At 48.7% G+C, this 22,165-nt stretch overlaps 1 protein-coding gene across 8 annotated transcripts in view; it reads left to right on the top strand.

Annotated features, from left to right (window-relative positions):
- Window positions 1-352: 352 nt before the first annotated feature.
- The window catches only part of ASTN2 (astrotactin 2), an 829,157-nt gene continuing 807,344 nt past the window's right edge, over window positions 353-22,165 (top strand). For all 8 annotated transcript variants that reach the window (XM_044778942.2, XM_070518865.1, XM_014830403.3 and 5 more), the window contains exon 1: window positions 353-938. In XM_044778942.2, the coding sequence (XP_044634877.2) occupies window positions 494-938 (445 nt within the window). In that variant the 5' untranslated portion in view covers window positions 353-493. The remainder of the gene's footprint in view (window positions 939-22,165) is intronic.

Below are 22,165 nucleotides of genomic sequence, written 5' to 3' on the forward strand. Positions count from 1 at the left end.
GGGCCTGGAGCAAGGCTGGGCTAAGGCGCGCCCCCAGGTGCAACCTCCGGATTGAGCCAGGGGTGGGGTGAAGCTGGGCAAGCTGGGTTGAGCCAGAGGGAACCAGGGGAGGCGCGAGGGGGTCCCTAAGTCTTAAGAATTTGGAGAGGGGTGCTGTGGCCAAAGAACATCGGGAGGGCGGCATTGGGGGATCTTGGGAAAGGAGAAGGGGCGACTGGGATTTGCACGAGGCCGGGCGGAGCCTCCGAAACGCTCGGGGTCTGCGGGGGGAGCCAGAGAAGGGGGCGGGCGGCGGGGCCCGGGGAGGCGGCGCGGCGGGGCGGGCCGGGGCCGAGCGAGAGGCGGAGCCGGGAGCTGGGGGCTGCTGGCGAGCGGCTCCCACGGCTCCTTAGCTCCGGCGTCCTGGTTCGCTTCGGCGTCCGCCGCTGCCGCCTCTTCTTCCTCCTCCTTCGCCACCGCCGCCGCGGCTCGCAGCACCGCAGCCGCTCCCGCCATGGCCGCCGCCGGCGCCCGGCGCAGCCCCGGCCCCGGCTTGGGGCTCCGGGGGCGGCTGAGGCTCGGCTTCCACCCGGCGACGCCGCCGCCGCCGCCGCTGCTGCTGCTCCTCCTGCTCCTGCTGCCGCCGCCGCCGCTGCTGGCCGGCGCCACCGCCGCCGCCTCGCGGGAGCCCGACAGCCCCTGCCGGCTCAAGACCGTCACGGTGTCCACGCTGCCCGCTCTGCGGGAGAGCGACATCGGCTGGAGCGGCGCCCGCGCCGGGGCCGGGACTGGGACCGGGGCCGGAGCTGCCGCCGCCGCCGCCGCGTCTCCGGGCGCCGCCGGCTCCACGGGCACTGCCGCCGAGTCGCGCCTCCTGCTCTTTGTGCGTAACGAGCTGCCCGGGCGCATCGCGGTGCAGGACGACCTGGACAACACCGAGCTGCCCTTCTTCACCCTGGGTAAGGCGGGGCGCCGGCACACGCGGGGTCCCAAGGAACCGCGAGCCCCTAAGTGAAGCCGACTGGCGGGGGCGCCCTGTGGATCCCCGCCCCGGGCTGCCCCGAGCGGGGTTGGGAGTGGGCAGCTGAGGGGCCCAGAGGGCATACAGGTGGTTGGAAAGGAGTACGGGCCAGGAGGTCCCGCAGAGCGCGTGGCGGGAGCTCGGGGGCGTGCCAACCCTCCCGCAGCGGGCACCGGTCCCTAGGTCTGTCAGTCCAGACGCTGAGCTCTGCCGCGATTTGTTCCTGACGTCAGGACCCCAGATCGCCGAGTGTGCTCGAGCTAGGGGCCAGGGTAGTCCCCTCTCCGAAGCCAGGTCCAGGTCCAGCCGCCCGCTGCTCCTCTGGGTATGGTCACTGGCCGCCCGCGGTTACCGCCCCCTCGCTCTCGCTTCGGAGTTGTTGACTCTGCTCTTCCGGATGGATTTTCCCGAGAATCGGAGCGGAGAAGCTGCACGTAGAATCATCCAGTCCGTGTAAACTCGGTTTCCGTATGGGTTGGGTGACCTTGGACATGTCGCTTCCCCTCTCTGGGCCTCAGTTTTGGCCATCCGTGCAATGGGGCTGGGGAGGATTGAGTGATTTCTGAGGACTGGGAATCTGAGCCCTAGGTCTTCACTTTCAGATTCTGCGATCGTCCCTCCTGTCGCATCGCTTTTCTAGTCCCCTCCCGGCGGAGAGCGGGTTTGTCCCCGCAGCTGACTCTCTGGGCTCATAATAATAACTTAAAGGCCAGAAAAAAGAAGGGTAGAGGAAAAGGGTCGGGGTGGGGGCTCAAACGGAAAAGTTAATCAGAAAGTTCGCCAGCAGCTTGCTGCCTGCTGGTTCCCAGCGCGAATCCCGGAGGAGTCGGCCCTTCGGTGGAGCTGTGGGAAGCGCGGCTGATTTCCCACCCGGGTAATTGATAGCTTAATTATCTCGGAGAGCGTTTACAAAAATGTTGTTCCCCCTTCACTCTCCGGCGCTCGCTGATCGCTCGCTCACCCCTCCCCTCTTGGGGGCGCGGGGCGCGATTGGTTGTCGGTGTCTGGCCAACAACAGCGCCTGGAAGGCGCCGGGGGCTCGCCCGGAGACTCCCGAGCTCCTCTTCCCCGGATCCTTGCCTTCCCGGGATCCAGCTCAGCTCGGGCATCGCCGGGGTGATGGGCTCTCGCAGTCAGCGCCTTCAAGATCCCGGCTTGAACCTCTGAGGTTAACTCTTTTCTTGCCCAGCAGGCTCCAAAGAGGAATCTATGGACTAGACTCCTGTCTCCTGGGAGCCATAATATTATTTAATGTATTTTTGTGATCCCCCCCGCCCCCGTCCTTTCATGCTGGTTGCCTCTGGAGATTTGAGCGTGAGCCAGGCCCTCTTGTTTTCTGCGCTTGAGCCTCGGGTGCTGGCCCCTCGGCTCTCCCCAGCTGGCTGTAACCTGAGCATGCTGAGCTTTCTGGAGGCGAGGCGGGAGAGCGCCTGGCAGGTTCCCAGGGGACTTCCCGCGGCGGCGCGTCTGGCTTGCGACACACACACGCACACACTCAAGCATACACACACGCGCGGACACGCACATACACACACACCAAGAGCGCTTCTCACGTGCACCTGTGGGGCTGCCTATTGCCAAGGAAGAGGATGAGGGGTGGAGATGGGTCTCCTTGGGGCGAAGAGCTAACCTTGGGCTCATGGCTCTCCCTCAGGGAAGGGTCTTTCCGGAGACGCGGAGGGTGGCCGGTGGCCACCACTTCCAATCCCACCCGTCTCCCTCCGCCCTCGCCGTCTCTCTACTCCAGGGCGCCCTGAGAGGTCAGGAGTGGGAACCTCACTAAACGGCTGTTTAAATGAGGGGGAAGGGGGACATTCTGGTGTATGGCGTGACTTGGAAGGGAAGACCTCAGAGCATTCCAGTTCCCCGAGGATGTGGAGGACCCGGTCCAGGCAGCTATCGGAGTCGTCCCAGAATTCCTGGAGCTGGCAATCTCTTTTTTTTTTTTTTTTTTTTTTTGAAACTTTGGTTTTCAAGAGGGAATGGGTGTCAGGGAGCTGGGGGCAAGCTGAGTGAGGAGCTAAGCGAGGAGCTGGAAGTCTTAAATCCCCCAGGACGTCAGCGTCAGCTGGAGAGTCTCCTGGTGCCGTCCACTTGGAGCCTCCCGCCTTCTCTGACGCACGCTGCTGAGCCCGGTGGCTGGGGACTGCCTGCTGTGGAGCGGCGGGTGCTGTCCTCCTTGGCAGCTCTGAGCCCTTTGGATGCATGTGGGGATTCGAGTTCCTGCCTCCTCCTTCCCCCGGCGCCCTGGACTGGCAGCTCAAGGCGCTCCTGCCGGGGATTTGGCTAGCGAGGTACACCAGATGGCCGAGTATAGCAGGAGCTGTGTAGGGAGACGTGGGCTTTTTATTTGTGTTGGTCTTCCACTGTTTGCTGTAAACACAGAGTGCACAATGAGCTCTGGGAGGGCCAGGCTGGCTGGAAATGAGGGCTGCTGAGGGGGGGCGGGAGGTACCCTGAGTCATTTATGGCCATATCTTTCTCTGGGTCCCGAGGCAGCCCCATCCCATCATCCCATCCCCAGACCTTTAAAACCCCCTTGCCCAGTGTCTGTGTCTGGCGGGTTCGGTGAGTCTTTCACTACTAACTTGCATATGCCACATCTGGGCGTGCAAAGTCAGAACATGCCAAATCCTGCCAATAGTGGGGTGTGTGGAGCCACCGCTAGGGGGTGCTGGTGTCTGCTAAAGCCCTAGGGCCATGCTTTGGGTTGTGGGCCCAAAGTGGTGGTGGTAAAATATCCCTGGCTTTAGGAGCTGGCCCGGTGGGATAGTGGTTAAGCTCATCCGCTCCCCTTTGCTGGCCTTGGATTTGCCGCACAGTGCCCGGGCGCGGACCTACGCACCTCTAATCAAGCCAGGCTGTGGTGCGTCCCTCGTGCAAAATAGAGGAAGATTCGTCCCGATGTTAGCTCAGCCACAATCTTCTTCAAGCAAAAAGAGGAAGACTGGCAATAGATGTTAGCTAAGGGCCAGTGTTCCTCACCAAAAAAAAAAAAAAAAAAAAAAAAGAAAAGAAGAAAGAAAGAAAGAAAAAGAAAATGCTGGCTTTAAAGGAAGTGAATGGAACAAACAAAAGGTAGAGTTCCAGGGCCCGCCTGGGGCAGTGGTTAAGTGCGCACGTTCCGCTTTACCGGTTTGGATCCCGGGTGCCAACATGGCACCACTTGGCACGCCATGCTGTGGTAGGCATCCCACATATAAAGTAGAGAAGGATGGGCATGGATTTTAGCTCAGGGCCAGTCCTCCTCAGCGAAAAGAGGAGGATTGGCGGCAGTTAGCTCAGGGCTAATCTTCCTCAAAAAAAAAAAAAAGAAAAAAGGTACAATTTGCATTTTACCCTAAGTCCAGTTGGGGGACCTCAAGGTGGTTTCACACACACTGCCTACCATCCCCATTCACCAAAGTCACCTACGTACCTGGCCATCCCTCCCTCTGTTCTGCCTCTCTTGTTTGAGTTATCAGTTCTCGTACTGGTAATGCCCAGACTTAAAAGAGTTTTCTTCAGATCTTTTCCTCTCATATTTCTACTCTCCCCTTCATGTTCCAGCCTGCTTTATGGAGATGGAAGTTTCCCTCAGAGGTGAACGATCCCCCAAGTTTCTGAGTCAAGACCTCTTCCGAAGAATCTGGGTATCAGTCAATTGCATCAACCATGTGAAATTCCCTGAAAGTGATCAAGGGATGGCAAATAGTTGTTGAATCCTTAATGGAGTGCAAAAAGCTTTACTCTTGCTTTTTATTATTCATTCACATAAAATATATGGATTAGGCACCGCTATTATTCCCATTTTGCAGGTTGCAAAGGATTCTAGTCCGAGGTCACGCTGTGGGTAAAGGGCGGACCTGGAACTGGAATTTCAGTCTACCAGACACCTACATTCCTGGTAATTGCTGAACGGGCATCCTGAGCCAAATATGCATTGAGGGGCTGGTGACATTGATGCAGAAGCATGGTGCTGGGTCCTGTGGACCAATATCACAATCATCAACATGACAAGAGCCTTTCTTCAAAGAAAATTCAGCTACAATGGTGAGCTGAAGTATCAGAGTTTGAAAGTGAGGCCTGAGTTAAATGACCTCTAATGACCCTGCCAGCTCGAAGTTCCATGACTCATGGGATGTCAAAGTGCATTCTATTTAATGGTTCCAATGAGTGATGGAGATGACATTCTGTGACATCAGGGAGGGAAGACATCTCTAGAGACTCAGAGAAGGCTGGAGATACTTCCTGGACAGGGAACAAAAACCTAGCTAGGCTTTGGAGGAAATGCTGGAAGAGAAGTTGAATGTTCCAATGCAGCTTGGGAACTTAATACTGGTTAGGATCCGGAAATCTCAGCTGTGGCCCACTGTGACCTTGAACAAGTCATTTATCCCCAGAGCATCAGTTCTTTGTGCTGTAATATGAGTGGGTAGATGAGCCCTAAAATAATCCTTTGCTATAAAGATTTTATGAACTTGAAGTGCCATGACCCACTCAGTCACTCTGACTAGTTCCTCTTGCTTCTCACTGTCTTCTTTCCTTTGCCAGTAACGTGGGAGTGTCGGGAAAGATTGATTTAAAAGAAAGAATTTGAACAGGAGCACCTGCCAGTGCAGAGCTTCCGAGGTGAACCCGCACATCACTCAGTCCTCATCTGCCCTCAGGCAGCCCCAGAGTCTGCTTGTGAATTTAGCTTTCATGCCCTACACGTAGAGAAATGGCATCCTTCTTCCTGTGCTTAACAATGGTCCGGCTGGACTGTTTATCACCAGTCTTGATTCAGTAAAAGCGGGGAACAGAGATAAAATTGAGTAATCACTCATTGTCAACATTCTTACTAATTTGCCTTGTCATGTAAATCCCACAGGTGGAGAGTGTGCTCTGTTATTTGCAGGAGACCCTGTGAACAAGGAAAAATTATCTGGTGGTGTGTCTTTAAATGCACCTGCTTGAGTAGATTTGGCAGTGTCCTGAAGATCTCTCCCAAAAAGATGCTCTTAGCAGGCAGCTGGTTGGCTGGGGTGGAAGAGAAAGACGCAGTCTGAAAATGCGAGCTTGGTCAGTTCTGCAAAGATTCCTTAAAATACAGACAAAAATGGACACCCAAAGAGTAAAGCCTCCAGAAGGACTGAGGGGCCAGGTCAGAATGGTTGCCTGAAGCAGGGAGTTTAGCCTAAGAAGAACAGCCCACAAAGGGCTGACAGAGCTTCCTTCAAATGTCAGCACAGAATGAGGAATGTGCTCTTTTCTGTCTAGTTCTAAGGAATGTTCAAAAGGTGAGATGCTAAGGGGATGGAGTTCAATCCACAGGAAGACGTGTCTCATGGAGCTGTCCAGCATCCCGGCATTCTGACCCCTAGTGATGCTAGGATCCCGGTCCCAGGAAGGCTTGGAGCCGAGACGACACAACTATTTGGCAGGCATTTGGAGAAAGGATTCAAGCCCTGGGAGACTTTGAGGCTATCTGCCCTTTTTGGTTTCTGGTTTGATTCTCAAGATGGATGCCAGTTATTAAGACGGAGAAAGAACAGATACAAATAGTAGTAAGCTGGGTCTTCTGTAGGGATTTCTGACCACACGATATTCATTAAAGTCAATTCCAGTGTACTTTTCTGTATGGGTGAGAGAGGGAGAGATTCTGGGGTGGATAAGAAGGAGAATTTGATGTCTTTAAACAAGGCTTAAAACACATATATACTATTTCCTCATTTGGGCACCAGGTCCCTTGTCACTAAATAAAGTATTTCAGTAGCACTCAAACTTCAAGGTCCCACCGTGCTGTGATGTTCCAGGTTTCTGGGACATTGTAACTAAGGGGCCTGGGAGGGAGGGTGTTCAGTGGTCTTTTATCTGAGTCTTTTCCTCATTCCCACTCACTTCTGTCACTCCATCCCCATCCCTTTGATGAAACCTACTTAATACTCACTTGAGGCAGAGAGGAATGTATTGGCTGCCCTTAGAAAGTACTATGTTATGGAGAGGAAACGGGGGAGGGAGAGAGGAGGACTCCTTTCAGCTGTGTTAGAGAGCCTCAAGTTTGGTCAAGGCCAACCAGATTTGCTGTTTCCAGGGGTCAAGGACACCAGCCAAAAAAGCCCAGCTCTGCAAACTTTGTTGTGACCCAGAGCTTGATCATTTTCCTGAACTGGGCCCTCAGGCCGTAAGATCATTCTGTAATTTTATTTTACAACAGGTCCAGCAATAGGATTGACCAGGCCTCTGGAAGGCAAAGCCTCGTGCTTCTCACCTCTTTGTCTTGCTGCAAACTAGGCCCTGGCTGCCCTAGGATGGTGTGAACATATGTACTGCGGGGAGAGAAGGATGGAGAGGGACCGTGACTTCTTGGGGTGAAGTCATGAAACTGTTACCATGACCAGCAACTTTGATGGGCTGACAGCATCACAGAATTTCAGAGCACACTGAATCCACCCCCTTCATTTGATATGGTAATGCTGGAGCCCAGACACAGGAAGAAACCTGCTTCAGGACCAGTAGTTCAAACTTCAACCCAGTGGGCTTGAATCCCACTCCACACTTCTTTCCATCACGCTGGACCCCTACCACATCTTAGTGTCCACAACTTGGCTGCACATCATCAACTGCACCACTCTTTCCTCCCCCCTCCTTACAAAAAGACAGAAAACAAAAATCTAAGGCAAAATATGTGCCTAGGGAAATTGAATTTGTTCTCCTGCCCAAATATCCAGCTGGTTGGCTCTAGTCTCTCCTGAGAACCTGAGCTGATAGGTTTTGTTGTAGAGGAGGTGGAAGCCTCCATTGCCTTTCACTAGCTGCCTTTGAGGGTGAGCAGAAGAAGCTGCTCTTTTCCAGGAAGGGGAAGAGGCGGATTTAACCTTGAGGTGGAGCAGCATTATGAGGATGCTTCCTTCACCGAGCTGCTACTTTCCCAAGTTCTCGTACTGACCAGCTAGTGGCAACAGAAGATTAACTATAGCGCGAGAGAGCTGGCTTTTCTTTCCTTCCAGCAGAGCTTGCAGCCTTCCTGCCCCAGAAGGAGGCAGGCAGCAGTGCTTGGCAGGACTTGCTCTATTCTCCCTCGCTCGCTCTCTCTGTTCGCGGGCTCTTCGCTGCTGTCTGTAGTTCTCTTGGACAGCAACCCCCATAAAGATTTCCCTGTGGATTGAAAAGGGGGTGGGTGGTGACTACACAATGTTAGATTCAGGACAGAAATATTTGTAGCTTCCTTCCTGGCACACTAGACCCTGCAGCCCCGTCTGTGAGTCAAAAATTGACAAAGATGTTGTATGTTAGAAACTGTTAGGGTTTTAACTATGAAGAAGAACCATTTCTCCATCCCCATTGTCACAGGCCCTGGCAGGCTCCATCCTCAGCACTTCTCTCTCCTGCGATTTCAACAGTCAAGTCACTGGTCTGTCTGCCTCTGGTCTTATCCTCTCTAATCCATCGTCTGTACTTGCAGACAGAGTGATTTCATTAAAAGCCCAAATCTGATCAGGGCTATCCTCTCCTAAAGCACTTCACGGATTCCCACTGGCTCACACTAAGAGTGTGAAGTTCAAGCTCCTTACTGTGGTTCAGGGTCCATGATCAAACTCTGCTCAGGATGTCCTATGCTAAGATGCCTTCCTTCTTGTTTTATAACTTTCCCCCATCACCCCCTGGGAAAATTCTTCCTTACCTTTCAAGACTGAATTCAAATGTCAACTTATCTTTGAAGCGTTCCCTGACCTCTTCACGCTGGAGTTCAACACTCTGGCCTTTGGCACCGACTGCCAATATAAAGGCTACTATAACATCGGCTAGTCCTGAAGAACTACTGAGTACCCACAATGTTCTACGTGCTCTCCCAGGTGCTTAGAATAGATCAGAGAACAAAAGACAGAGATTCCTGCATTCAGAGAGATTGTATCCAGGAGTGTGTGTGTGTGTGTGTGTGTGTGTGGGTGGGTGGGTGGGTGGGTGGTGGGGAGAGGATGGTAACGATAGAGGTAATAAATAAGAAAGCTATGTACAGTCATATGTACCACATAATGACATTTCGGTCAATGATGGACCGCATGTATGATGGTGGTCCCATAAGATTAGTACCATAGCCTAGGTGTGTAGTGGGCTTGTGTAAGTACACTCTGATGTTCGTACAATGATGAAGTCGCCTAACGCTGCATTTCTCAGAACGTATCCCTGTCATTAAGCGACGAATGACTGTCGTATGTGAGAAGGTGATAAATTCTATTAAAAAGAGGGAAGAAGATAAAACAGAAATTTTTCAGATGAGGAGATCGGTTTTAATATTAAATCAGGTAGAGAGAGGAGCTTATGGAGAAGGTAGGATTGGAAGAGAGACTTGAAGGTAAAGAAGGAGCTAGCCAAGCAGATAGTCAGAAGAGCGTTCCAGAGTAAGGAAGCACTTCAGCAAAGACCTGACTCTCGAGCACATCTGGAGGGCTCAAGGGCCAGCAAGAAGGCCAGTGTGGCTGGAGGAGGGTGACCAAGGGGTGGGCAGGATGGGACAGGAGAGGAGACACCAGTCACGCAGGGTCCTCCGGACTGCTCTCGGGATTTGAGCTTTGACTCTGAGTGAAATGGAGAGCCAGGCAGGATTTTAAGCGAAAGAGTGTCAATAGGTGACTTATGTTTTAGAAGAATTATTCAGGCTGCTCTGCAGAGAAGCCAAGTTGGAAGCAGGAAGTTCAGGTAAGAGAAGATGGTGGCTTGGAGCAGATGAGAGCAGAACTTATGTGTCTCTCTGTCTGTGCTGTTTGCCTGTGAGCTCCATAAGCAGTGAACTTAGCTCCCTCATCTGTAGGGCTGCAATGACTCACCCTGTGCTTGGCACATCCTAGGGGTTAAGGGGATCTTACATGATGAGAACTTCAGGTTTGCAAAGTCTTCCCAGAATCCATACTGGGCAAAACTAGAGAGGTGATGAAATTCCACTCATCCATTAAGGTTGAGCTGGAATGCCACCTCTGCCACTAAGCCTTCCTTCTTCTGAGCTTCAACAGCCATTTCCTCTACCTTCTCCTGCATCCTTATTATTCTAGGGTGTTGTAGCATGAGTAATGAGACCAGTTTGTTTAGAGGAAAGAATGTTGGGTTTGGGGAAGACCTTGTCTTGAGAATCATGGAAGCCAGATAAGGGATTGGAATCTTTGCATTGTGGCAAACAGAGAGGAACTGAATGTTTTTGGGGAGATGATACATCGTGGTTTTTGGAGCATAAAATGTCATAAATGGTAAGACTTTAGGACATTTCCTAAATGAAACCCTTCTATGTGAAGATAGGGAAACTGAGGTCACTGTAGCAAGTCAGTGGTGGGGCAGGCACCAGATCCCAGTCTATGGACTCTAAGTCTGATGTGTCTTCTTCCCACCTTAGGGAATGGCAGCTGGGCCACCGGGGGATGCAGGGAGCTGGTGTTCTAGACTTTACCTTTCTGTCATGGGGTAGGTTATGAACAAAGCAACCGTTTATTGAACATTTACTATACCCCAGATGCCATGCTGGTACATCTGTTATCTCATTTCATCCTTTCCATAAGACTGAAAGACAGATAGGGTTCATCCCTTCTTATAAGTGAGCGGTGAGTCTCAGAGGGGTTAAGGAACATACCCAAGGTCACACAGCTATTATATGGCTGAGCTTGTTCCAAAGCCAGGTCTGCCTGGTTCCAAACTCTGTTCTCTCTCTGCCTCCCATGCTGCGCAGAGCTAGGAGTGTTCCTGAGTTTTCCTGTCTTTGACAACTTCTTACATTTTATGTCTTCCTCTTCTCATTACCAAGGAGTTACAGATACTTCTTATATAAGAACTTCAGGTGTGACAGCCTCACAGACCCGAGGGACTGAGCACCTTGATTCTGTGCTGCCGGGAGCTGACTCAGCATCTCCCTGGGCCCTGTCGCTCCTTGCTGGTTTGCCCAGAGAGCACCAGGCCTTGTCTCATTTTCTCTAGATGCCACTCATTATCCCTAGGCTACTCGACAAGCAAATTCCTACGCTTCTGTGCCTTCTTAAATCTTTTCCTTCCCTCCATCCTCTCTCTCCCTTCCTATTCCTTCCTTCTTCCCTTTCCACTTCTCTCTTTCCCTAGTGCTTAGGGAGTCCCCACCCCGTGCTAGGCATAGCATTATGCTAGGGGACCTGTGATCTAGTCCTTCCAGGAACTTCCAGAAGCTCCACGTTATCTTTTACAAATCATCAGAGCATCTGAGATACAGCCCCTGTTTGACCAGGTGTGCTTCCTTGTTACTCCTCTGCTCAACCGTAAGTTGAGTTTTGTTCACCTAGTACTTCTTAGCAGCATTGTGCAGTGTTTTATTTTCCTTGAGGAAGATTAGCCCTGAGCTAGCATCTGCTGCCAATCCTCCTCTTTTTGCTGAGGAAGATTGGCCCTAAGCTAACATCTGTGCCCATCTTCCTCTATTTTATATGTGGGACGCCTGCCACAGCATGGCTTGACAAGTGTTGCATAGCTCCATGCCCAGGATCCGAACTAGTGGATCCGAACTCCAATGCGGATCGTGAACTTAACTGCTATGACACCGGGTCGGCCCAAGCATTGTGCAGTTTTTAGGTTCTCACTTTGCAAATGGGACCTCTCTTCTATTATCTATACACATGGGATATATATAATAATATTTAATATTTATATGTATATAATAAAGCTCTAAAATCCAAATAAATAGTGAAAACTTCTCCTAGAATATAACTGGGTAAAATAGTGCCTTCGAGATCCAGCCCAACTCCCTCACTTACCGGGCAAAGACAAGTACATTTTCCGAGGTCCCTCAGCCAATCCAAAGCAAAATCCAGCCACCCGCCCAGCTCCTCTGAGAGGCGGTGTGCTGGGGTGGAACAGGTGTCAGCTCTGAAGACCCAAAGCCCTGGGATGGGATCCTGGATGCCCTCCTTCCTAACTGCAGCCTTCTGTCTGCATCTCTCTGAGCCTCTATTTGCCCGCCAATAAAGTGAAGATAACTTAACGATCACTTCTCTGGGTTGATGGGATCAATAGTTTTGGAGAGCCCTCCACACACTAAATTCTAGTTGGTGCCCAGCATGCTGCTCAGTTTTTACCTACACTAAGCTGTATGGATCCCTAGGGAGACTGTGTGTGCAGAGCACCCAGCACAGCGTCTGGCACACAGTTTGTGCTCTGTGCCACTTAGCCACCTGGAATCCTTTTTTTGGAAGGAGGTGGAGGTATGAATAAATAATGCACGCGAATTCCCTTTCCCTTCCCCCTTTTCCCACTCCAGCCGCGCTATGGTTACACCTCTTTGCTCCCTCCCCCACACCCCCCAGCCGGGCAAAAAAGGAGGCAATTGACCATCCATCTCTGCTCCTTCTCCAGGAGCAGGGGAAGCGGGAGCTCCGGGGTTGTCTGAGGACAGTTTGGACGGAAAAGCTCTGAGAGGCTGAGTCTAAGGCAGGTGGGTGTTGGGGGAGGCAAACGGGGCAGAATCCTCTCCCTTCTGGTGGCAGCTGCCTGACAAAGCTTTGCTCTCAGGCGCCCAGGGAAGTCACGAGTGGCTTTGCAAGCAGCCGAAAAGGGAAGGAACATTTCCATTAGCAGAATCAGCAGTAAAGAGATTTCCAGTCACAGTAATAGCTGCATTTGGGGGAATCATTTCAGTGGTGGGTGTGGGCGGAGGAGGGAAGGGTGCGGGGCGGCCGGGGAAGGCTCCGGGAGGCGTCTGGTCTGCTTGTTCAGAGCTGAGAGACAGCACCGAAGGAGAACCAGGTGCCAGACACAGAACAACTATCTGGGAGCTGGGCTGGTCATTGGACAAACATTCTGGACCTCCTACCTCCCTCCAAATGCACAGAGCCCCATTCTCAGGAGACTCCACGGGAGGCTGCAGACTCATTTTATGCTGCCCTTGCTCTGATTACGGGGTTACTCTTGTCAAGACTTCAGGGCCAGCAGCAACTTCCGAGGCTCCTGGGATTTGTAGGTGGGAAATCTCCCACATTATATAGCTCAGACTTTCCTAAAGTTAGCTACCCATCAGATCACCTTGAACCCAGGTTCTCACTCCCAGACCTGCTGACGCACCCGGGGAGGGGCCTGGGAATCTGTGCTTTAACAAGTGTGCCAACTCCTTGGTGTGTCCCTGGAGGACCTCTGTGAAGTGGCCCCTGGGTACCTCTTCAGCCTCTCCTCGTGAGGTTCCCTGTCACACTTTAGGCTCCAGCCCCACTGCTGACTTGCCGATCTCTGAGGGCCGCATGCTTATTCCCCCAACCTGACCCCAGAATGGAAATGCTGTTCTCTCTGCTTAGAATGTTTTTCCTGTCCCTGAGTCACCTGGCCAACTCCTAGTCTTAGCTCCCCTATTACCTGAGAAACCCTCTGTTTCTCCTTCAAGGCTCAGATAGAATTGTTTTTTCTGAATCCACATACCCCACTGGTAGGATTGCCATATTTAGTGAATAAAAATACAAAACCTAAAATACAGGATGCCCAGTTAAGCTTGAATTTCAGATAAACCATCAGTACTGGCTGAGTGTAAGTATGTCCCCTGCAATATTTGGGACCTAGTTATGTAAAAATGACTCAATGAGTATCAGAAATTCAAATTTAACTGGGCATCCTGTATTTTCTCTAGCAACCTTCAGGGACACTGTGTTTCTTTCTCTCTTGTTAGGGACCACACTACCGATGTGGGGTTTGCTCCCCAAACCTGCTCTCCCCACTCACCCCATCTCAGGAAATCAAAACACCGTTCACGCTGTTACTCAAGCGAAGGAGTCATCTGTGATGTTTCCTTTCTCTGGGCTCCCTCGTCCTTTCAGTCAACCAGCCCTGTTGTTTTACTTCTAAAATGACTTTCAAAATTATTCACTTCTGCTAATTTCCTACTGCCATCACCTTTGTCCAAGCCACCATCCTTTCTCACTTGGGCTATTATATCTGTCTCCTAACTGGTCTTTCTACTGCCTCTCTATCCCATCCTTTCTTTCTACCATATGGTATATAGCACATGGGCTAGATCCATGTGCTGGCTGCCTGTTTTTGTATGGACCCGAAGCCTATTTACTCTTTTAAATAATTGAAAGAAATCAAAAGAAGAAGAATATTTCATGGTATGTGACAATTATAGAAAATTCAGTTGGCGGTGTCCATAAATAAAGATTGGTTGGAACACAACCACGCTCATTGGTGCGTGTATTGTCGATGATGGCTTTCACCCTACAATGGTGGAGCTGAGTGGTGGCAACAATGATTATCTGGCCTACAAAGCTTAAAATATTTTTACAAACTGTCCCTTTACAGAAAAAGTTGGGCAACCCTGCTCTATATAGTGGTCAGAGTGATCTTTCCCAAAAAGCAAATTAGATCTTGCCACTCTCCTGTTTCAAACCTTTAGTGGTTTCTCATTGCTCTTAAGATAAAATCCTAATTCCTTTTCAGAGTCTAGAATATCCTATATAATTTGCCTTCCTCTCTGAGTTCAACTTCCGTTTTCCTCCCTGCTCCCAAAACTCGAATATCACCTCCTCCAGGAAGTCTTCCCTGACTGAAGTAGCACCCTCTCCCTCTATCGTTCTATTCCATTTATTTTTAATAACCTTTACCTGACATCTCCTTCAAGGTAGGAAGTGTGTTTTATTCATCCTTGCTTTCTGACCTATATAGTGCAGGACACAGCACATAGTAGGTGCCAGGTGGATATTTCCTGATAAAATGAATGAAACATGGGTGGGAATGGGGTGATAGTTTGTGAACACCACCTTAGAGGTACCCACCTCACTGGGTTGTTCTGTTGCTTATTAGCAGATTGTTATGAGGATTCCAGGAGCTAAAGTTTGTAAAACGTGGAACAGAGCCTGCCACTGGGGAAGGCTACCTAGGTGTTTGTTAAAATAAACACACAAAAATAGGCCTGTACCTTAGTCCCTAGGACCTGCCTCCTCCCCTTTTTCTCTGCAGTTGGAAGGCGTGTTTAGGGCAATTTGAAGAAAGTCCTATGAATAAAGACCTCATGGAACCCAGGGGGCAAGGTCATCTGGTGGCCAGGACGGGGAGCCAGGAGTCCTGGGGTTTGGTCCTAGGTCTGCTGGGTGTGGTCACGTCTCTTCTGCTTTCTGGGCTTCCCTCTATTTCTGATGTGATGAGATTAAACCAAGCGATCTGTGAGGTTCTTCTCAGCCCCTTGGCTCAGCAGGAGCCCAGGAGGGAGAGGAGGGTCCCCTCAGGGAGCTTCTGAGGCTGGAAGCTGCTACAGCAGGATAAAGCAGACTTCCTCGCCTCCTTCCTTCCTCCCTCTCTGCATCCTTCCTGGGGCCTCTGAAGATCAAACCCTCAGCTCTGAACCCAGGTGCAGCTCACATTTTCGAGCCCAGTCTCACACTAATTTGTTAGGGAACCTTCTTCAATTACTTTCTCTCCAGCCTCCCCCAGGGAGGGAGACTGGAGAAGCTGACCGCCCAAAGTAACCAATTACCTGTCTGCCAATAGCAAGGCTCCTCTTGTCCCTCCCTCCCTTCTTTTCTCTCTCCACTTTATTCTCCTGGCCTCTCTAAACTACTTCTCCAAACCGCAGAGGCCCCTAGGGAATGGCTGTGCTTACCTGCCTCTCTGCTTCCAGCCAGGGAACAGAAGCCCCCCGCACCCCAAGGGGGACAGCAGGTGAGAAGGCTGGTGGCTGAGAAAGGACAGCTGCAAACCTTGGAAAGCCAAACAGGTTTTGCAAGTCTGCTGAATACAAACTGTGCTAGATGGGGAGGAAAATGCCTTGGATTCTAGTTTTTTTCTGCCATTCACTTGCTGTGTGACCTCAGATAAATGACAGTTCCTCTTCGGGTCTCAGATGAGGTTAAGGGAATATCGTCAGAGCCAGCTCTCCTTCAGGAAGCTGGGGAAGATTGGGCTGCGTAGGGTATTCCATGAGAGAAGGGAAACCTTCCAGTCTTGTTCGCTCCCGGAATCCCAGGTGCCTAGAGCTGTGCCCATCACATAGGAGGCGCATACTAAATGTTTATTGAATGGATAAATGGAAAATGTATGTGATCAGACATTACTAAACAATAACTGAATCACCGCCTCAGATTCCTCTCAATGTGATGCCTTCATCAGTCACTACGATCAGATCAACTGGGATTTGCATGGGACGTGAATTCCGTTCACATGCCCTAGACTAAACCAGTTCACTTAAAACCCCTGGTTCACCTTAAGCTCCTCTTGCCTGGAGCTAAGCCCCTTCAGTCGTCATTCGGTGGTTCTGCCATCTGAGACCCTGTGCTGAGTCCCTGGGGGCTCAGAAATGCAAGGAGTTCATCCCGACAGTCTAACAGTCTCTTGGGATAATAACATTTGCACTTTTTCATTTTTAAAAAAACTCCTTTTCATGGCTATTTTTAGTATCTCCATATTACAGAGGAAGACAGGGCCATTCAGAGAGATCAAGTCAATTGTACAAGGTCACATAGTAAATGGGATTAGCTGTATTTATTTTTAAAAGGAATCTTTGTATCACTATCACGAATGGAACTCCAGAATAACTTGCTATAAATGGAAGACAGCCTGTAAAAGAAAATATGTAACTACTGAAGTAATATATATATAGTAATATATATATATAGTAGTGTGTATATATATATATTCCCAACGCTTTGGGAAACATCAAGCTAGCCCAACCACTGAGAAGAGATATTTGTTTAAAATTTATAATTTGCCCACTTAATTGCCAGATTTCCTCTAATATATACATTTGAAAAATATCTTTCCTGCCTTATAACTACTACCCATCTTTTAAGATCCAGCTTGAATGTACCTTTGCTGCTTCCAAGATGACTTTCCCGGCTCCTCCAAAACAGTCATCTCCCAAGCTCTTTGTATCTTCACTGCAGTCCGTGTTTTCATGGAAATATTGTGGTGCTTTAATTGTCTGTCTCTCTCGCTAGTCTGTAAGCTTCCTTAGTTAAACATCATGTCTCTTTAATATCCACAACTCCAGCAGCTAGCGCATGCATGCTTATTGAATTTTTAAGCTTAATTTTAAATTTTAACAAAAGGAATACAAACCGGTAACAAATTCAGACAATTCAAGAATATTGTAAAGGAAGAAGTGAAAGTCTCTCCTCTGCCTGATCTCCTTCCCTGAAAGTGATCGTGATGAAGAGTTTGCTGGATTCTTGTGGAATGCGGAGTAAATTGGTACCCGAGCAGCCACCTTTGGTGATGCACAGAGAGGAAGTGACTTGTCCAAGGTCACTTTGGCAAGTTTCTTGCAAGCTACTCAGGGATATTAATGAAGCCGTCTTTTTGTTAGGGCATTAGTTTTTCAGACTGAGTTCCACGATAGATCAGGGCAGTATGAGTTGCTCTGGGCTTCAACTAAAGAGATTTCCATTTTTATCTGTCTGTAACACTGGAGCTCCAATGTCATTTGAACAAAAGATTCCACAGCTTAAAAAAAAAGTCTTCTACAAGCACCATACTATGCCTAGACCACAGCATCATCCTCCACGCCCCGGGTACAATATATTGGAAAGGAGATAGTTAATGTTCCTGCCATAATATTCGATGGAGATAGCGTGCTTCGCGAAAGCTCACTGACCATCTTATATTCAATATTAAAGCTGGCTTTACAAAGCTGCTGCACGCATGATCAGGCCTCAGAATCTACCTCCAGATTTCCTCCAAGCCTCAGGCAGGAAATCATCTTCTTTACTGACCCCTACTTGGGAAAAAAAAAAAATATATATATATATATATAATGTATATGTAGATATAAATGTGTCCACATGTATATACATACATTGTGCGTGCATATATACATATGTGTGTACATACACACATACATATGCATACATACATGCAGATACATAGAGAATATGATGATGATTCTTCTGTCTGGGGAACTAAAAGAAGAAACTGAACCCAGCAAGAGAAAAGCCAGAAAGGGAACAATTACCACAATGAGTCGGGGGCGGGTGTCTCTTTCTTTCTGGCACAGTATTTGACATGATTGAGAAAGCAGTTCTTCTCTTCTTCCTTAAACTTTTTTCTCACTCAGGTCGGGATGCAGACTATTCAGGAGAGGGTTACCCGGGTTTAGGTTGAGTTCTTTAGTTTAGAAACCCTCATTTATGAAGCCGTGAGAATTGGCAGTTGGTCAGTTACTTGAAAAAGTCTATTAAATCAGGGAATCATAAAAAATAATAATGCACCTTAAACATTTCATTTTAAGTTAAAATACGTAAATGTGGGTGCGTTTGCCAATTATTTGATGTAGGCCCAGGGCCTCTTCTTTGAGGTCAGCTGATTGCAGTCCTGTGCCATCTTTCTTGCATAAACCATGCTCATAATGCACCAAATATGATGTCCAATGTGGGTTTCATTAAAGGGGACTGAGGACTCAAACATGCTTGCCAAGTAATTCTTCCAGAGTTTTATGATTCCTTTCTAAATTTTTATAGTTGTCGTACCTGACTTAACTCAATAGCAATATTTAAGTGACTTTATTTTTACAGTAAAATCAACTTAGTTCTCATAGAAACTGCCTTCTTTTGATGTTCATAAATTTTTAATCTCCACAGTATTTCGTTAAGTTTTGTAATTATAAGAAACACACAGGCATGAATAGGTTTGGGAAACAAACTGGCTCTCTGTGCAAAGGCAAGTCGCCTGGTGGTGAAGTCCTAAATGTGTTGGAGAGGAAGTATCTTTGGAGCGTGACCCTTCAGGGCTAGTGAGCTTGAGGAAGTTTCATAGGAATGCCGGAGGGTGCTGGTTAAACTGGCGGTCAGTGGAGAGAAGGCCAGCTAAAAGCTTTTGAAATATGTACATGTTTCAGGTTCGTGGAGGCATTAAGTCGCAGAAAGTTTAGTGTTTGCCTTTAGCATTTTGCCTAAAACTCTGATTTAAAGAAGAGGAAAAGACAACTCATTTGCACTGTTGGTGGGAATGTAAATTGGTGCAGCCACTATGGAAAACAGTATGGAGGTTCCTCGAAAAATTAAAAATAGAACTACCGTATGATCCAGCTATCCCACTTCTGGGTATTTATCCAAAGGGAACGAAAACAGTATCCCGAAGAGATACCTGTACTCCCATGTTCACTGAAGCATTATCCACAATAGCCAAGATATGGAAACAAAGCTAAGTGGCAATCAACAGATGAATGGAAAAAGGAAGATGTGGTATATACATATGATGGAATATTATTCAGCCACGAGAAAGAAGGAAATCCTGCCATTTGTGGCAGCGTGGACAGAACTGCAGGGCATTATGCTAAGTGAAATAAATCAGACAGAGAAAGACGGATGCTGTATGATATCACTTATATGTGGAATCCAAAAAAGCCAAACTCATAGAAACAGATACTAGAATGGTCGTTACCAGGGGCTGGGGCAGGGAGAGAAATGGAGAGATGTTGGTCAAAGGGTACAAACTTCCAGTTGTAAGATGAATAAGTTCTAGGATCTGATATACAGGATGGTGATTATAGTTGATGAATAAGTGAAAAGCAATAGGATATACTGGAGTATATGAGGAAGCCATTTGACTTAAAACTAATTTGGCCTGACCTTGTTTTTCCAGAAAGGCCTGACGTGGCCTGTTGAGCATGCATTGCATTGTACATTTGCTTTAAATATTTACAATGTCCCAAAGCCAAGAATGATGCCCTTAAAGACAGGGACGTTGCCTTCCCCATATCAGCATTTCTTTAAGGATGAGCATTTCTTCCCAGAAACGAAGGATTAATTACCGACCTGCTTTAACTCATCTTCTGACCACTGACCTGCCGCCCCCTGACTTGTGCTCACTTTGTGACCACTGACCTGCTGTGCTAGCAAAGCATCTCATGAAAGTAGTAAAAGAGATACTCCTGTCATATGTGATGTACGTTCTTTGTTCCCAGATGGTATATAACCACTCTGTACACCCCACTTCTTTGGAGAACTTCCTTCCTTGGTGGAAAAATTCTCCTGGGGCCTAGTCCTCAATGTGGCTCATAATAAAGTCAACCCAATTTTGATTTATAGATTGACTATGCGTTATCTGCATTGACATAGTTAACAATGCTATATTATAAACTTGAAATTTGCTAAGAAAGTACATCTTGAATGTTCTCACGACAAAAATGAAATGGTAATTATGTGATGGGATGGTGGTGTTAGCAAATACTATGGTGGTAATCATTTTGCAGTGTATAAATGTATCAAATCAACACATTGTACACCTTAAATTTACACAGTGTTATATGTCAATTATATCTCAATAAAGCTGGAAAAAATAATTAAAAATAAAGAAGAAGAAACTGAGTCTCAGAGATGAGTCAGGAAGTCAAGTCGTTGGAGTCTTGAAGTTCATGGCCCCTCCTGGACTCCACAGCTGTTGTCACTGATGCCGTTTTTCTTTTGGGTGGCCTTTGAAGGGATTCCCCCCAACACTTTTCCTGTTTTACGGATAAAGAAATGTGGTTCAGATAGTGAAGTGCCCTAGCAAGGGATGCAGAGCAAAGTAGGGTAACTGTTTAATTCCCACATCACATTGATTTCCTGAATGCCATTCCAAGTATTTCTTTGCTCAGGGGTAGTTGTTTAATATATTTTTAAAAATAATTAAACCTGGGGCCGGTCCAGTGGTGTAGTGGTTAAGTTTACGTGTTCTACTTAGGCGGCCCGGGGTTAGTAGGTTCAGATCCTGGCTGGGACCTACACACTGCTTATTAAGCCATGCTGTGGCAGTTGTCCTACATAGAAAGTAGAGGAAGATGGGCACGAATGTTAGTTCAGGGCCAATCTTCCTTGGCAAAAAGGAGGATTGGTGGTAGATGTTAGCTCAGGTCTAATCTTCCTCAAAAAAACCCCAAAATCAAACCTTATGGAAGAATTTTTTTTCCCCATCTGTGACCACACCTGATCTTTCCATCACCTATTGAGGGAATTAGATAGAGCATGTCCTCTTTGTCCTCACCACAGATCCCCTCATATACACACATACAGTTTGACAGCACCTCTCTGTAGCTCTGTCTATCCACACACCAACTCTCCAGGCCATTCAAATTTAGAACTTTTCGGACCCTCGGGCCTAGGCAGACCAGCCGTCATATTGCACAGAGGGAGACCAAAGCCCAGAGGAAGGCCAGTACCTTGCGTACTACAGTCAGGGGGCTGGGACTGCTTATGAACGCAGACCTCCATCCACCCAGCCCCGTGTTCTTTCGCCTCTACTCGGTTCCCTGCACAGCCCGGGTCTCCCAGCATGCCCACCTGCTGGGGAGAGTCGGGCAGGTAATGAGAGGGCAGAGTGTGTGAGGGGGCTGCCAGGAGCTTCCGTGCTTTATGAGGTGCAGAGTATAATTCAAAACCCATTTTGGGGACGTCTCGCCCCATAAAATCTCCTGCAGCAGGAATGGCTGGGAATTTGTTTTGACTTCCCCAGCACATGTTTTTTTTTTGAGGAAGATTAGCCCTGAGCTAACATCTGCTGCCAATCCTCCTCTTTTTTTGCTGAGGAAGACTGGCCCTGAGCTGACATCCGCGCCTTCTTCCTCTACTTTATATGTGGGACGCCTGCCACAGCATGGCTTGACAAGTGGTGCGTAGGTCCGCACCGGGGATCCGAACCGGCAAACCTTGGGACACCGAAGTGAAATGTGAGAACTTAACCACTGCGACACCAGGCCAGCCCCCCCCCCCCCAGCACATGTTTTTAAATACCTCTTCTCTCCATCTCATTTTCCTCTTTTTTCTTCTTTCTTTTCTTCTACTCAGTTCTCATTGGATGATAAGCCCCGGGTGGCTTCTGAGGGGACACATTGGGGGTGGTGTTGGGGGAAGAGATCCTGCTGTACAGGTTAATGGGCTGGCAAATGGTTGTGAAAAGGCTCACCCTTCTTGGATGATTCTTCCTCTGCAAAGACATCAGCTCAGGAAATGACTTCAGGGATCTGCCTCCCACAATTACAGTTAGACTTTTAGATCCGTTCTTATTTTGGGCAAAATAAGGCTGCTGTACAGCCTTGTATCATGTAATCCAGTAGCAGCTACTCCTTCCTCATTTCCCTGCCCTCCTTCGTCTTATGACATCTCTCTCCCAGTCTCTCACAATACTGCTTCAGTTTCTTCCTTCTAGTAGATGCTTCCTATGCTGCCCGAAGGATCATTCCCAAAGGTCATTTCTCCCTCGCTTAGCATCCTCAGTGGCTTACAGGATTAATAGCAAACTCCTTGGCATCTG

This window comes from Equus asinus, chromosome 10, assembly GCF_041296235.1.
Source record: "Equus asinus isolate D_3611 breed Donkey chromosome 10, EquAss-T2T_v2, whole genome shotgun sequence".
NCBI lineage: Eukaryota > Metazoa > Chordata > Mammalia > Perissodactyla > Equidae > Equus > Equus asinus.